The sequence below is a fragment of the Ochotona princeps genome, chromosome 2 (assembly GCF_030435755.1).
Source record: "Ochotona princeps isolate mOchPri1 chromosome 2, mOchPri1.hap1, whole genome shotgun sequence".
NCBI lineage: Eukaryota > Metazoa > Chordata > Mammalia > Lagomorpha > Ochotonidae > Ochotona > Ochotona princeps.
The window spans coordinates 10,011,380-10,027,966 of NC_080833.1; the positions used below are offsets into that span (position 1 = coordinate 10,011,380).

Sequence of the window (16,587 nt, forward strand, 5' to 3'; positions counted from 1 at the left end):
AGAGGGGACAGACAGATGCCCTGAAGGATGCAACAGAGCAGGGGCTGTGCTACCAGGGAGATGACATCATTGCCATAGAGGGCCGGTGCACAGAGGGAGGAAGGGACTGAACTTAGGGACAACGAAGGGTCCCTAGCTCCACTCCTGGTGGATGCCCTAGGGGTCCTGGCAGCAGCGCCTCTGGGGTCTGTGGCCCAGATCTGCCTGTGTCCTTGAGGTCCCTTGCAGGAGGCAATGTCCCCCTGAGCCAACTAAAATAGGAGTAGGGGGACTCTGGCCACCTCTGAAGTGCTGTTCCACAGAGGCACAGAGACCTGCAGGAGTGCCAACCCCACTCTGCCCCCTCCACACTAGGCCTGCCATCAGAGATCAGGAGATGGCCAGCTGCGGCCCTAGAGTCCAGATGTGCCTGGGCTGAGGCCAGTCAAGGTCACACTGTGAGCAGGAGCTGGGCCCAGAAAGCCTCACCTCAGTTATAGAAAACCTCATCTTCCTCTTCCGAGAGGGAGCCGCTGTCCACTGAGGGCAGGGAGCCCTGCGGGCAGCCCCCCACCTCAGGCCCCAGTCCCCCAGGCAGCCGCTGCCGGGGCTGCTGCTCAGGGCTAGGGGGCTGCGGGCAGACAGCTGCTTTGGGGTCAGGGGAGGGCCAGCCATCAGGGGAGAGGCCAGGAGAGGAGAACGCCAGGAGACTGTCATCCCGCGAGGGGCCGCTGGGGAAGCTGTCCTGCAGGCCTGGAAGCAGAGCGGCACATGTATCTGGGTCCTGCCCATCACTGCCCCCCACCCCCACCCCAAAGCACCTGCCCCATGCCCCAGTGCAGCTGCTGAGCTGTGTGACCTGACCAGGGCCCAGAACCCTGCTGTGTCATCTCCTCTCTGCCACTCCAGGGGGCTGTAGTGTTCTAGCAGGTGCTTGGCTGTGTCTGGTGCCAAGTTTCACACCGTGCTCTGACGTTTCTGGTGGGGTGACTGGGGTGCGTTCCTATGCCCTTAGTGCCTCTATTTCTTTATTTTTAACGTGGGGACTGCAGGATCTGCCCCCTCTCAGTGCAATGAGGGAATCACGCCAGGCGCACACTTGGTGCAAGGGGCCCGGCAGAATTCTTTCCTTGTTCATGGTGCTCCCAGAGCCTAGGGCCCCTTCTACAAATGAGGAAATTGAGGAGAAGAAGGGACTTGCCCAAGTCACACTGCCTGGCATGATCACAGCGTCCAGCCTGAGCTCTGCATTGCTTCCACCCTTAGCCCAGCTCCCACCCCACCATACCCTGGAGCTGATCAATATCTTGGGGGCTGAGGCCAGCAGGCAGCTCATCGTCCAGCTCCTCGTCATCCAGCGAGGACCAGGCACTCAGCGTGGCCTCTGTGATGGCAAACTGTTCGGCGACCCCTAGTGGACAGTGGGGGAAGGGGGTTGGAGAGGGCTGCCATCACACCCTAGCCACCTCTGCCCACACTGTGCCCATGCATGCCTCTGGGTCCCAAGGCCCAGACTCACCCCACCCCTCCCCATCCCTGCTGACCTGCGGCGAAGCGGGCCTCCCGTAGCTCATCGGAGAGACAGCAGTAACGCTCATCCTCGCCTGGGGACACGTCCCAGCCTGATCGCTGGGCGCTCCAGCCCTTCCACTCGATGAGGTGGGCCACACGGCCCCGAGCCATGGCCGTGGGCTTTGTCATGTGGTCTTTGATGCTCTGCACCACACCTGCGGGCACCGAGGGTGTCTTGGGGGGAGGGTGGGCCTGACACTGATCAGGCCTCACTCTCACCTCCCTACCGGGCAGTCATTCCTCAGGTCCTTTGGGTATCCCACAGTCCAGTGCATCCTACGCACAGATGCTGCTGCCTTGTGCTCCCTGTATCCCATAGGACTCCATGGCCTGTTCTTTCCCTCCTCCGACTCCCTGCCAGGTGCCTTCCCAAGGTGCAAGGCCACACTTGATTGCATCCCCTACAACTCCATGTCCACCTTCTCCAGACGGGCCACGCCCCTCTCTTCTTTCTGGCCAAGTTCATAAGCTCCACCCCAGCCTTCCCTCCTTGCATGAACAACTGCTTTCTCAGGTTCTGCTTCTGGGAACCACCACCCAAGGGGATGCGAGTGGCAGAGAGCAGGCAGACAGACGAGACCTAGCCACACCTGGACGATCCAGGTTATCCCACCAGTCCCGCACAGAGCTGGTAGTAGAAAACATTGACTTGAATCAGAGGTAGCTGTCTGGCTCAGGTGCTCAGATCCTCCTGAGGCACCCATGTGTCACATCAAGTACCCGGATCTCAGTCTGGCTGTCTTTCCCATCATAGCTTCCTACTGGTGCACACTCCAGGCAGCAGTTGGGAAATTTCTGCCGCCACTTGGGAGACTGGCCTGAGCAAATGTTGATTCCAACTTGGCGCATACCTCCCAGCTGTCATTTCATGTCCTGCCTCCCTCCCCCGGGCTCAGTGTACTCAGCCAACTCCAAAGGCAGGAAGAGGCCACAGCCACCTACCCACAAGGGACGAGGTGGCCAGAGCAGCCACGTTGTAGTTGCTGGCACAGGATCTGGAGTCGCAGAGATGGCCGTTGGTGGTCTGGAAGCACCTCTGCTGGGGCAGGGAGTGCATGGAGGTCAGCAGGGGGCGGTAGCGGGAAGCTGTGCAACATCTCCCACCATGGCCACCACCATTGCTCAGTCCCACCACCCATGCCTCTGGGCAGCGGGCAAGAAAGTGGGAGTAAAGCCAGGAGTTTTCCTCCCACTCCCACAGGACCACTGCCTCTCCTGGGCTGAGTTCAGCAGAGGGAGGGACAATGGGGTAAGCAGCAGGTGGCTAGACCAGGGCACAGTGAGGGCACTGACCTGCCAAGGATCCCAACAGAAATCCATCTGTTTGTCCTGCAAATGAGATGAGAGAGGGTCAGGCTTGACCAGCTGACAACAGCCAGGAATCCCAGCACAGGCAGGTGGGAGCAGGAAGGAGAGGGAGTTACCTTGCCAGTGACATGGTCCGCAGCAGGGATGGGAGGGTGGCCCGATGGCAGATGTGGGCCGAGGGCACCCATGCCTTGGGGCATGGGGCAGTCGTGGTGGGCACTTGTGAAGAGATCTGCAAGTGAGAAGGGTGGGAGGAACTCAGGGCAGCCCTGACCTCCTCCACTAGCAAAACATGTTGGAGGCAGACTGTGAGATGACCTTGGTCTTATTGCCCAAGGTCATGTCATAGAAAGCTGATCCCAGACCACAGCAGGTCAGGTGCCCAATTTGGGCCCCTCTGGGAGGATCCCTGGACCCCATTCTCCTCTCTCTGGGTCTGGAACCCCTTCCAGCATCGTTATGAAAACCCATGGTCTATCATCAGGTCCCATAGTCGCCGCCTTCCCCGCCTCCTGCCTCTGATACTGCCTGGCACGCCCCACTCCTGCTCCAGCGCTCTCCTGCACACACTCTGACACCGGTTTGACTCTAACCCTTGGCCTGCTCCACATCTGGGCCTGAGGATGAAACCTGGCTGGGTATGGTCGCCAGCCTCATGCTAAGATGGTGCCCGTAGGCAGGGGGTTTGACCCATCTCCACTTCCTGCTAGGTTCACCCAGGCATGCTGTCGCCTCTTCTCAGGCATCTGGCAACTGTCGCCATGGCCCTGGATCCTGCTTCAGGCCTCTTCCTGACTCGTCCTGGGTCCAGAAGCTTTGGAAGGCCCCACCCAGGCCTTTCCTCTCCCACCCCGTCTACTTGACCCTCGAGCCCACGTCACTTGCTTTCCCTCCCGTGAGAAGGGAGGAACTGCCCCTGAGCCCAAGCTGAGCGGAACTGGAGGGGCTGGTCCCTCCTGCTTCCCCTCAGGGGCTTTGTTCCCTCTTCTGGGCTGTGGGGTACAGAGGCACCTGCCAGTTTCACACAGCCCCTAATGACTCCTAATTCCCTGCCTCATCAAGTAGCCCCACCTCCTCCATCCATCCTTCCTTCCTTCCTTCCTTCCTTCCTTCCTTCCTTCCTTCTTTCTTTTTTTACAGGGAGGAGAAGAGACAGAAAGGAAGATCTTCCATCTGTTGATTCACTCCCCAAGTGGCCGTAACGGCCAGAGCTGAGCCGATCCAAAGCCAGGAGTCCGGAGCCTCTTCTGGGTCTCCCATACGGGTGCAGGGTCCCAAGTCTTTGGGTTATCCTCGACTGCTTTCCCGGGCCACAAGCAGGGAGCTGGATGGAGGGCGGGGCTGCTAGGATTAGAATTGGCACCCAGACGGGATCCTGGTGCATGCAAGGCGAGGACTTTAGCCACTAGGCTACCGTGCTGGGCCCCACCACCTCCATTCTTAAAACTTTCTCCTGGGGACAGCTTTACCCGTATATCCCATATCCCATATAACAACTGTTCCATTTCTGATCCAAGTGCCTACTGATGCACCTGGGAAAGCAGTGGAGAATGGCCCAGTGCTTGGGCCTCTGTACCTGTATTGGAGACCCTGAAGAAACTCCTAGCTCCAGTGTGACCCTATTTTATTACAGCCATTTGCAGAGTGAACTAGTGGATGCATGAAAGATCTCACCCTTCCGCTCCCTCTAACTCTGCCTTTTAAGTAAATAAAATAAATCTTAAGAAAAATGGGAATAATTTATTTTAAAAAACGTTTCCTCACCCCTTTGCCCCCAGCACGTGGTCTGCCCTTCTGCCCACATTCCAGGGGTGCATGCAACCTCCAGTTTCTCTTCTACCTCTGCCAGGGCCCAGCCCTTGCGAAACTGCCAGAAACCTGCATGCATTTGGCCAAGTCCAGGGTCGACGCCTCTAGCTCCGCTGTGCATGGGCTCAAAGGGGGATTCGGGCAACGCTGTCCCTCTCCTGCCCTCCTGAGCCACCCTCCCCTACTTTCTCCCACCCAATAGCTGCTCCTGGTCTCCTTGTGGCAAAACCCCTTTGCTGCGGTTTGAATATTTGCCCTCAACTTGGGAAGTTGGTCCCCACAGCCTTCTATCAACAGCACTAAGAGTTTGGAGACCTAGTGAGGGCGCTAGAGAATCAGCGACTGAATTGAGCTATGTCATTGGAGCCCTGATTGGATCAAGGTTGCTGTACGTAGGAAGCCTGCTGCGTGATGCCCTGGGCCAACTCAGCATTCTGCCAGCAAGAACAATCCAGGGGATGGGGGTGGCGACTGACCTCTGTGAACCCCCAGAACTATCAGCTAAAATGAACCTCTTTTCCTTATAAAGTTAGGCTGCCTCTGCAATGCCATAGATTAGTGCTGACTAATACAATCTTCCTCCCTTTCCCCAGTTTTCCAAAACGAGGCAATCATCTGCCCAGATGCACCAGCTAAAAACCTGGGCCTTTCGGCAGACTTCTGCCTCCCTTTCCCACCCTCCAGGGCATCCAACCAATCAGCGAGTCTGACGGGCTCCTCCCCCAAGGGCACCCAACCAATCAGCGAGCCTGACGGGCTTCCTCCTCCTGACTCACCTGTTCCTTACCCTGGACCCCCTGGCATGGTCACTGCGTTCTGGTCATCAGCAGCTCCTGTGTCCCCTGTCACCTCACAGAACAGGCCAAGCTGGGACTCTGAGGTTGGAGGACAGTGTGGGAGCTCCGCCCAGGCAGGGGAGCTTGCTCTCCAGCTTTTGCTCCCTCATTCTGATTGGCTTCCACAGGTGGAACCTTGGCTGTGTCTGGGAGGGCTGCCCTGAGTTTGTGCTAAAAATACAGACAGAGGGGCTTAACAGGGGCTGAGCCTGGGAGGAGCATCACTAGGGATTTTATCAGCGTCTACCCCCATGGCGTGCCCAGATACGCACCTAACAAATAGGGCTTGGCCACACACTTAGGTCATGAGGGGCAGAGCAGGGGGCAATTGTAACACAATTGCAAGTAGCTGAGTAGCTGCACAGGCAGACAGAAAAGGCCCAGTAATAACACAATAGGAAAGATTTTAAAATGGTTGTGGCACAGCATATGAAATTGCTGCTGGGTCACCAGCATTCCACATGGGAGCACCGGTTCAAGTGCCAGCTCCTCTGCTTCCTGTCTAGCTTCTTGCTGACGTGGCAGGGAAGCAGCAGAGATGGCCGGAATACTTGAGTTCCTGCCACCCACACAGGAAACCAGGATCCTACTCCTGGCTTCCGGCTGGCCCAGCTAGACTCAGCCATTGTGGCTATCTAGAAACTGAACCAACAAATGTAACACCTCTGTCTCTCCCATACCTCTCTCGCTCTGTCACTCTGCTTTTCAAATAGGTCAATGAACAAATAATAGATGTTTAAAAAAAACCCAGATAAAAACTTTTTGATAATAAAATGCTCCATGTATAGCGGCTACTTAACCATGAGTGCAGCTGGCGGGCCTGCACGTGGCCCCAGGTTCGGGAGGGAGTGAGAGTGAATAAAAAGTTCATGGTTCTCCCCTGCATTCTCTGAGACAATGCACACAGAGGCCACACCTAAGACTTTTCTTTTTCTTTTTTTTTAATTTCTTTTGGAGTGAGCATGGGGTACGGTGTTCTGAACAGCCACAGCCCCTATCAGGGTGCTCTGCTTCCAGCACAGTTCCCTGCTGATGAGACCCCAGGAAGCAACAGATGATGGCTCAAGCCCTGGGGTCTCTGCCACCCCCATGGGAGATCCAGAAGAAGCTCCTGACTTCTAGCTTCAAACTGACCCAACTCCGGCCCTTGCCACCATTGGGGGAGTAAACCAGCAGACAGAAGAACCTGTCTCTCTCTCTCTTTCTCTCTTTCTCTCTCTCTGTAATTCTGCCTGTCAAATAAAAATAAATAAATCTTTTCAAAAGTACAGTTTGTGAAGTTATGCAAAAGTTTTTTAAAATGCAATCTGCTAAACCTCCTGGATTTTTTTAAAAGTTGTATTTATTCTCATTGGAAAGGCAAATTTACAACCAGAAGGAGAGAAAGAGAAAAAGATCTTCCATTCACTGTTTCACTTCCCACACTTTCAAAGTCAGGAGCCAGAAGCTTCATCCAGATCTCCCACACGGGTGTGGAGTTCCAAGGATTTGGCCTGTTCTCCACTACCCTCCCAGGTCATAAGCAGAGAGCTGGATGGGAAGTGCAGCAGCAAGACATGAACCAGTGTCCATATGGGATGCGTGGGATGGCGACACTTGCAGGTGAAGGATTAGCCTGTTAAGTCATCATGCCAGCCTCACAAAAGTATTTTTATTTCCTTTTTACAAAGCTTTTTAAAACGGGCTGGACAGCAATCACCCATTGGTTCCAGTAAAAAACAGGGATGGAATGCGGAACCAGCCCAGCAACTGCAACCACCAGCCGATAGGGGTGATGGACTGTGCCGAGCCCTGTGCTTGCTGGTGCATACAGGAATCTCACAAAGTTTCTTCTGGGATACCCGCAATCGAGCTTTTGGTCTCTGGATGCTAAACATCAAATGACAGAGGACAGAACAAGTCAGTCGACCACCTCACCTATATGTTGACAATGAAAAAATGGGCCAACTGGAGACTATATGATGGACTATATCAATCAGTGGATTCTCCAATGACCGCATCGTGCCTGGAGTGGTGAGGCTGGCAGCAATACAGTTCTGTGGAACTATCAAAACCACTTTGCCGGCTCTACCTTTGGACCAGAGATGGCCTCCCCAAGAAACTGATGAGCTTCTCTAGACAATAAGATGCGGGACTTCTTGCCTGGTAGATGCACGCAATGAAAGAATCTCAACTGAATTTGATCTGTGGTAATGCAACAAGGTGGAGGAATACACTATGGTGGTGGTGGGGAGAATCATAGGGCCTATAAAACCATGACAAATAATGCAATGTAATAAAAAAAAATGTAATACAGCAACAAGGTGGAGCAATCCACCATGGGGAGAGGGTACAGGGAGGGGTTAGGGCATCCCCAGAGCCTATGAAACGGTCACATAATAAAATGTAATTAATAAAATTTATATATATAAAAAAAGCTTTTTAAAAAAAGATTTACTTCTTATTTCCAAGGCAGAGAGAGATCTTCCATTCACTTGTCCACGCTATCCAAATAGCCACAACAGCTGGAGCTGGACTGGTATCAAGCCAGAAGGTAGGAACCGCTTCCAGCTCTCCCGTGTGGCCACAGGGATCCAAGTGTTTGGATCATCGCCTTGCCTTTCTGGGCACATTTCTGGAAATGGAGCAGCTGGGATACAAATCTACACCCATACAGGATGTGGCAGTGGTTTTACCTGCCACTCCATAGGGCAGCCCCCAGCTTTTTCTATGTGTAAGACGTTCTATGGACAGGGCTAGCATTGGATATAGCAAGTTAAGCTGCTACGCGCAGCACTGGCATTACAATTCCTATCCCAACCACTCTACTTCCCATCCAGCTCCTGGTTAGCACCCTGGAAAACAGTGCAAGTTGGTCCAAGTACCTGGGCCCCTGCCACTCGCGTGGGAGGCCTGGGTAAAGCGTGGGGCGCCTGGCTTTGACCTGGTCCAGCCTTGGGTGGTGCAGCCATTTAGGGATCAAACCAGTAATGAACAGTCTGTCTGTGTGTTTGTAAGTGTGTCTCGTCTCCATGATTCTACCTTTCAGGTAAATAAAAAATTTTTTAAAATGTTTAGTTTTTTAATTTTTACACTCTTTTGTTTAAAAAGTAAGTTAAGACACAAAAACGCCTATGAGCCTGGACCCACTGGGAGTCAGCATCGTCAGTATCACCATCTCCTACCTCTGTCCCATGTCCCAGTGCAGGAACAGAGCTGTCCTCTGCTATGACAATAACACCATCTTAAGGACGGTGTTTAAGCAATCGCTTAACTGTGCGTGCTATGCTGTTACACGCCTGGCAGCACCTAAGTGTGTTCACACATAGAAGCAGCATGACTTTATGCCAGCTCTGGTGTGGTGCCAGTACGCTGTCACCAGCAACAGTCATTTTTTAGCCTGTCATGTGACTGTACTTCACTTCGAGCAGCCCTTAGCCAGTGCCTGGCCGATGCAGGACCCCGACTTGGAGTGCACCATGCTGGGCTGCGTCTCCTGCAGCCTGTCAGGTGCACCCCATGCCTTCCAAGCCAACGGTGGAAGGATTTGAAGACACTGAGCCCAGGTCTTGTCTCCACACGGCTCATTAAGACTTTGGAGGGAGAGCGAGCGACTTCTCCCCTTGAAGCCTCGGCACCATCATCTGTCAAATGGACAGCTTGGTTAGGAAAACCCCGGTCCCGTCCAATGTGCTGAGAAAGGCTCTGTGTGCCAACAGTGTGCCACACAGACTACCCATCTCTCCCACGTTTCCAAATGGGCACATGCAGAAACAGGGGGCGGGGTGAGGGCAGCCCCTAAGTCAGAAGTCTGCATAACCTGGGCCACTCGGTAGGGCTGGGTAGGCCAGGGGGAGGGAGTCAGCCGGCTCTCCTGCCTCTGATATGGCCAAGTTTGTGAGTTTTCCAAGGGTTAAGTGGGGAGGAAGTTAACATGTGAGGGTCTTGCTGGTACCTCCCTCCATCAGAAAGGCTGCCTGCAATGCAAAAGGACCCCAGAAAAGGGGGCAGATCTCTCAAGACAGAGTTCTAGAATGAATGCCTCCAACCAAGGTTTCTAAAGAACTCAATCAACCATGGTAACCCAGAAGATGGTCCCACTGTATCTCCTGCCATGCTGGTCCTCTCCAGCCTAGCCATGCTCACCGTTCCCCTGGGTGTCCCTCAGACACATCCAGCACAGTCCTGCCCTAGGGCCATCACACCATCTATCCCTTCCCTCCTTCCGGAACTTTCTCTGCTGAGATGACCACAGGGTCCAACCCTCACTCCACTCAGCTCAAACACTGAGACCTCAACACAGCTTCCCCCATCTTGCCACTTACGACACCTGTGCCTTCCCACCCTCCTCCCGTCTTTCCCTTCCCACTGTTCACCCAGTGTGTCTGTCTCCTTGGTCACTGCCTCGTACCAGCACACTGGCTCTAGACGAACAGCTGGGATCTTATCAGCTATGTTCTCTAGGGCAGCTCCCTGCACCTGCCACAGGATGTCACTGAATAATTACTGGGAGAAGGAAGGCATGACTGGATGCCAGCCACACCAAGGCCCCAACAATGAGCCCATGTGTACAAATGCACCCAGACAGAGGGTATACCTAAGAAGCCGTTGAACTTGACTGGACAATAAGAAGCTGGACTCTATGTTTGGTATACGCTTGCAATGGGGGAATCTCAACTGAACTTGAGCTGTGGTTATGCAACAAGGTGGAGGAATCCACCATGGTGGGAGGGTTTGGGGAGGGGTGGGAGAACCCAAGTATCTATGTAACTGTGTCACATAATACAATGTAATTAATGAAGTTAAATAATAAATAATTAAAAAAAAAATACAAATGCACCCAGACGTCCTGGACCCTTTTCCCAAACTCCTCATGCTGTACTCATCCATGAAGAGAGGGAACCCAGGAGGGGAAAAGAGGCCAGCAGGATAAGGAGCAGAGAGTAGCCCTCAGGCCAGGCTGGAGGCCAGAGGACAGTTGGCGGCCCAAATGGACCAGGTCTAGCTGCAAGATCTGCCCAAAGGCTGAGGAGGGTAGGATGGAGAAAGGCGGGCAGAACCATGACTCACAGCCCCTCCCCCAATGACCCAGGTGTGAGGTCAGAGCCCGTAGCACCGCAAAGGCGGAGCTGTGCAGCTGCACACCACGGGGCTCAGCGCGGCTTGCTCCCAAACCCCAGTTACAGCTGGGCCCCCCTGAGCTGGCCTTGTCCTTCCCTGGGCTTCAGAGTCTCCAACTGGCAAGGCTGAATGTCAGGGAAGCCTCGCTTGGCGGGTCCCGTGGAGTCACCATCTGAGAAATTAAACAGAATGGAGTGCAGACATCCCGAGGCGAGGGTGCTGCCAGCCCAAAGGCTGCTTCCTGAAGCTTCTGTCTGGATGACACGACAATCATGTGGGCATGAATCTTCTGTGTGTGCAGCCTGGGTCACGAGGCAAACCCTGTATACTCTTGTAAGCACAAACACATCTAGAAGTCATCACTTCAAACATTCTGGAGGTTCTGCGTGCCAGGCACAAGCTGGGCCTTGTCAAGGTGCCAGCTGCAGGCTCCCTGGGGCAGGCTGAGAAGGGCTGGCATGGTCCTGTGGTCCCAGGTGGTCCGTGAAGCTGTTGTCCAAGTCCCCAGCTGCACGCTAGGGTGTGAGGGGGAGGGGACCACAGAGCAGACTCAGGGGAGCCATGACTCAAACAAGGTCAGCCAGTGAGGTGGCAGTGGGCACGGGAATTCCTGGCTCCATGTCCCCCGAGCCTGCCTCTCACCTTAGCTGGGGTGCAGGCACCTAGGCCCAAGCTACCGGCTCCCCCTGAGGACTTTGGCTCCCTGATATCACAGGCACGTTGCCACGGAGATGTCAGGTAATGAAGCGAGGCTGCTCCTAGCCCAGCTGGGACCCAGCCACGTCACCACAGGCAACTGAAAACAGTCCTGGGGGTGGGGCGGTCCCGGGGGACCCTCAGCTCCTGCCCAAAGGAGCTAGCAGGGACGCCCCTTTGCTTTCACAGCCCACGAACCCTCCTTCCACCTTAAGATCAGCAGCCCCTGGTCAGACCAGCTCCCTTCCCGCTTCCCCTGGCCTGTGGCTGCCATGACGACATGGCGAGCTATTTCCCCCTCCACCCAAGCTTCTGCTCATCAAGGATGAAGTCTACCTGCCCATACCAGCCCCCCTATAGTGCCCTAGTGTGTAGCCACCCAGACAGTTCCTCCTGTGGTCTAACCCAATTCCCAGTTGCTGCAAAGCTCTCCTGAGGTCTTCTTAACTCACCCAACTCCCTTTGCTGTTCTTTAAGGGTCCAGGTACCAGCCTATTGGTCACCATGGTGCCATCTGCTCCTACCTGCCCCTCCCCAGGGAGGTCTCCCAGGGCTCCAGGTCCCAAGGATGGCAGGGAAGCCACATGTTTAACCCCACTCTTCCTCAGCAACCCAGGGAAGTCACACGTCATCTTGAAATCACAGTCAGGGAGCAATTGCCTGGCTACCCCCACTGAGCTGCTTTTCCCAGGCCAGCTGCTTCTGCTGTTGGCATCTTGGGGCACCTGTGACCAAATGCTGCTGAGCCACAGGTGTGCAACTTCACCCCTGGGAGCCTCAGCCTCTAGTTTGGAAGATGGGACCATGAGTGTGCACTCGGCAAGGCTGGCGGGAGGAAGAGGCACCTGCCACGGCTGTGCCCCACCCCTTTCCATCAACCACTCTTCTGCTTCCGTCCCTCAGCTGGTGTTCAGCTCGGAGGCACCACAGAAGGAGACACTAACGGGCAGCCTGCGTCTCTGCCACAGGAAAAGGCCATGGAGTTGGCAGAGGCTATGCCCATGGCTCTCGGGACACTGGTTTTCAGGTCATCTGGGCATACCCCAGGACTGGTACAGCTCTGAGCTGCCACGGACAGTCTCTCTATCCTCTCCAAGGATGGAGAGAGCAGGTACCTGTCTAAAGTTTCTCGCACTCAGCCCCTTCCCATTTTGCCTGCGACACCGTGGCTCAGCCTCTTTGAATGCCCCCTTTGTCCTCACCTCCTCCACGCAGCCTGCCCAGATAGGCCATGCTGTATTAGGTGATGCCTTCAACAGTGGCCATCTACGCAAGTGTCAGATAGTGTCCTAGACCTTTCGTCCACCGTCTGTCTTGAACTGTTCTCCCGACCCAGCCAGGTAGGAAACAGTATGCCCACTCTGCCAATGGGAAGACCGAGGCTTGGAGAGGTTCAATCATGGGTGTAAGACCATCAACAATGGGGACAGGTGCAGCCCTCAGCCAATCTGAAACCCCAAAACTCTGCCCTGACCCCTTGTGCCAGCTGCTGGAGAGGGACCTCGGGCAGTTTGCCAAGCGTGTGTCCATTCTTGCTCACTGTGTCCCTCCAAGGGTCAAGCCTCAGCAGCCTGGGCCTACCCTAGAAGCCAACATCTCGCCTGCCCTTCCCCCTTGTCTCAGGATGCCCAGTCTGAGGCTGTACTCTGGCTTTCCTGAAGCAAACCCTTGGGTCCCATCCTTGCTCTCACAATCCCCGGTGCGCAGTGCACAGTGACTTCAGGGCTGGTCTGACGGAGAGGGCTGGGGTGGGAGGGGCAGCTCCTCTCTGCTCCCTACAGATGGTCCCTGGTGGAGACAGCTAGCCCCGGGCAAGCAGGACCCATCTGATGGATCTCTGAAAGGCACTGCCTTAAGCATCGCTAGGAGAGAACAGGAGAAAGCAGAGCGAAGGGCTTCCCGGTAGCTCTGGGGTCACTCGGACCCCTGGCTCTGAGCCCCACTTCCGCCGTGCAGGGCTGAGTGAGAGCTATCTAGGTCAGGAGAGCCAAGGCTCAACCCGCTCAGCCAAAGCGCCCAACAAATGGTGACTTAAAAATAGACGGTGAACACAAAACAGCTCCCAGAAACAGTGGGCATCGCCTTCATCTGGTCCCAATCCCTTCCCCAGTGTCTCCGGGACCTCAGGTGCCTCTTCCCAGGAGGCAGGATGAGCCCTGGGGCCTCTGTAGCTTCTCCTTGTCCAGCCAAGAAGCTCCAGGCTAGCCATCTGCATGGAGGGGGTCAAGACAGAGGGCCACAGTGTGGGCACCAGCTAAGCCCTCTGGGTGCTTGCTACACAGCAGGTCTGGGTGCTATGCAGGAACCAAACCATGACACAAATATTGTTAGGCTTCCCATTTTAGAGATGAGAATGTTGAGATACAAGCACATGATTGAGGAAGTGGTGAAGGGTAGAACTGGAACTCCCACTGGGAAGGAAGTGGCTCTCCCAGCTGCAGCCTGGACCCAGGGCGTGGCCAGACAGCCTCAGCTAGGCCCAAGCATGGAACTCTCAGTACACCAGTGCAAGTGGCAGGGGGCTCACGGCCCTGATTTGGCCTTCAGACAGCACACCTGATCCAAGGAAACACTTGGAGCAGGTGCAGAGACCAGGAAGAGGGTTTTGAGGGCCCACGGGAGCCAGCAGCTCCAGGGGAGGGAGGAGGACAGGTGCAGGGCTGTGGGGTATAGACGAAGGATCCAGGCTCTGATGTCTGTGTGACAGACTTCGTGTCCAGCTTTGCTATGTCCTAGCTGTGTGACCGCCAGGGCAGGTCACTCTACTGCCCCCTGCTTCATGTACAAATGGGAACCATGGTGGCTAATAGCCTCACTTAGCTGTTAACTCTACAGCTTTCAAACTGATATCTGGCGAGCTGTGAGCTCTCCTATTGGACCCGTGGCAAGCAGAGGGACAAGAAGCGTCTACTCTGTGGACAGCACCGCTCCTCTGCCCTCCGGAGCTCCCAGACCTCCTGCCCCGGCAACCGGCAGACACTTGGACTCTCGGGAGGGAAGCAGGACGGGAATGCATGACCAGAAGTGCCCAGACTGTGGAAACGTGGGTGCAGACAGCACGGCCGTGCCAGGGTGGCTGCAGATGGCCCTGACAGAGGATACCACAGAGGGAGCACCAGGGACATGGGCCCTAGCCTTCCAGTGCGACCTTAGCAAGTGTCTTTCCTTCTTTACCTCTGTCCTGTGCCTGCTCTCAGCTCTCAGGCCAGCGCACCTGGGGCTGGGTCCCCACACGGCCAGTATGAAATGGCTGAGGCTTGGAGAAGAGGCAGTCACTGAGAAAACGCTGGACCACTGCCCGTCCCCCACCGGCCCCCTGCCCACCATCGCCCTGAGATTGCACAGAGCCAGGGGTCACCATCGCTACACAGGGGCCCTTCAACTCTTTGCTCTTCCCACTTCTCAGGAGCCAGAGCCAGCACACGTGGGTGTCATGTCACCCACAGCCAAGCGGCTGGACCTGCAAAGGAGCCTCCCAGGTGCTTCCCCTCCCCACCTTGACCCCGCCCCCGACACACCTTCCCAACTCAGCCCCAACACCCCCAGGAAGTCCCCGAGGACAGCAGGGGTGTTAGGCTCTCTCCTCAACATCACCCCCCCAGCCCCTCCCCAAGGCCAGCATAGCCCAGCGCACCTGACCTAGACCTTGGGAGTGACCGGTGGGAGAGCAGCTCCCTCCCCCCACTCTGCAAATGGGCTCAGCGTGCAAAGCCAGATTCAAAGCCAAAGTCCTGCGCCCTCCCACTCCTGGCCCCTGCTTCACTGGAGGTCCCCAGGGGCGGGGGTCCCGGGCCCAACCCCTCTCCTGAGAGGCTGCTCAGCAGCCTCCTGGGCAGCAGGTGGAACCCTGCCCTCTGCCCCACCCCCACCCGCAGACCGTCAGGAGGAGGGCGGGCAAGGGCAGATCGCTCCCAGCTCCACCAAGTGCGGGCCTGGGGAGGAGGAGGGGCCAGGTCAGACACGGAGACAGGCCCAGGGTTCCAAGGAACGTCAATGTCCTCTGTCCCTTCCGGTCCTCTGATCTTGGAGGGGGTGGGGCTGACGGTGGGGGAGGGAGCCTTCTTCATAACGGGTCCACCACCACAGTCCTTCCTGCCGCGGGGAAGGGGGTTGAGGGGCGAAGAGTAGCTTGGGGGCAGGTGATAGAGGCCTGTGTCTTGGGGGGCTGGGGCGGAGGGTGCCCCCACAGCCCCTCCAGAGAAACTGGCTAGAACACGAAGCTCCCTCCCAGGCACACGGCCGGGGCTGCGTGGCCGCTGGGGTGCCAGGCGCGGCCACGACGCGGTGGCCGCCGCACGTTCTCTCTGCGCTGTCTCCTTCACCGTCACCCCACCCCGTCCCCTCGGGGCACTGTGGTCCCCAGAGATGCGTGGCTGCTCCGGCAGTGCGGATCTCTGCCCCCAGCCCCAGATCCCTCCTAGCGGTCCCCTCACCTCGCGACACGCAGGAGCCCATCACGGGGCCGCGGGGCCGGGCCGCTGCGCCTCGGGTGCGTCGGGCCGCGGGGCGCTCATGTCTCCGCGGGCCGGGGCTGCACGCGCGGCAGGCGCGTCGCGGGCGAGCGAGCGCGCGGGGACAGCGGTTCAGGCTCCGCTCGCCTCGGTCTCCGCTGCCGCCGCGCCCCGCTGGCTTCGCGCCGCCGCAGCTGCCGCCCGTGCCGCGCCCGCAGCTGCCAGAGGCGGGAGGCACCGCGGGGCGCGGAGCGTGGGGCTGGGGGTGCGGCCCGAGAGCGCCCCGCCCACGCCCCGCCCCCATGCACCTGTTCCGTGGATCCGGCGTCCCGCGGGCAGGGTCCGCTTGGTGGCCAGGGCTAGGGGTCAGGGAAGGGGCAGTAGGAACAGGGAGACTCCTTCCACTCGGGTCACGACAGGAGCAACCAGGACGCTTTTAGAGTCATGATGCGGCACCCGGCAGGGTGAAACGGGGCACAGTAACTTCCATTGTGTCCATTTTGCAGAGGGAAAAACTGAGACTTCCAGATGTCAGACATCTGCATTTAGAGGCTGATTTGAAAGACAGAGAAACAGTGATCTTCCATGAGCTGGTTCAATCCTCAAATGTCCCAAATAACTGGGACTACACCAGGCAGAAACCAGAGACCTGGAACTCCCTCTGGGTCTCCCAAGCCGGTGCCAACGACTCAAATCCTTGAGCCATCCTCTGCTGCCTTTCCAGGCACATTAGCAGGAAGCTGGGTCAGAAACGGAACAGCTGTGAATTGCAGCGGCGCTCTGCTGTGGGATGCTGGTATCAGAAGCAGCCATCAAACCCACAGTGCCATGACTGA

General features: G+C 56.6%; 1 protein-coding gene across 1 annotated transcript; it reads right to left on the minus strand.

The window, feature by feature from the left end:
• Positions 1-14: 14 nt before the first annotated feature.
• FAM131C (family with sequence similarity 131 member C) lies at positions 15-15,961 on the minus strand. The gene is made up of 7 exons (XM_058675706.1): positions 15,734-15,961; positions 2,976-3,091; positions 2,845-2,880; positions 2,494-2,587; positions 1,524-1,706; positions 1,268-1,390; positions 15-732 (listed from the first exon to the last, which is right to left on the minus strand). Exons 1-7 carry the CDS (start codon positions 15,753-15,755, stop codon positions 470-472), a joined length of 837 nt encoding a protein of 278 aa, XP_058531689.1. The 5' UTR covers positions 15,756-15,961; the 3' UTR covers positions 15-469.
• Between the last annotated feature and the right edge of the window lie 626 nt (positions 15,962-16,587).

Excerpts from the sequence above, each read along its gene's own strand:
- FAM131C (XM_058675706.1), bottom strand. The coding sequence starts at position 15,755 with ATGGGCTCCTGCGTGTCGCGAG. Across the intron at positions 1,391-1,523 it reads GGAGGCCCGCTTCGCCGCAG|GGGTCGCCGAACAGTTTGCC; the intron begins GTCAGCAGGGAT and ends ACTGTCCACTAG. Across the intron at positions 733-1,267 it reads AGATATTGATCAGCTCCAGG|GCCTGCAGGACAGCTTCCCC; the intron begins GTATGGTGGGGT and ends CTCTGCTTCCAG.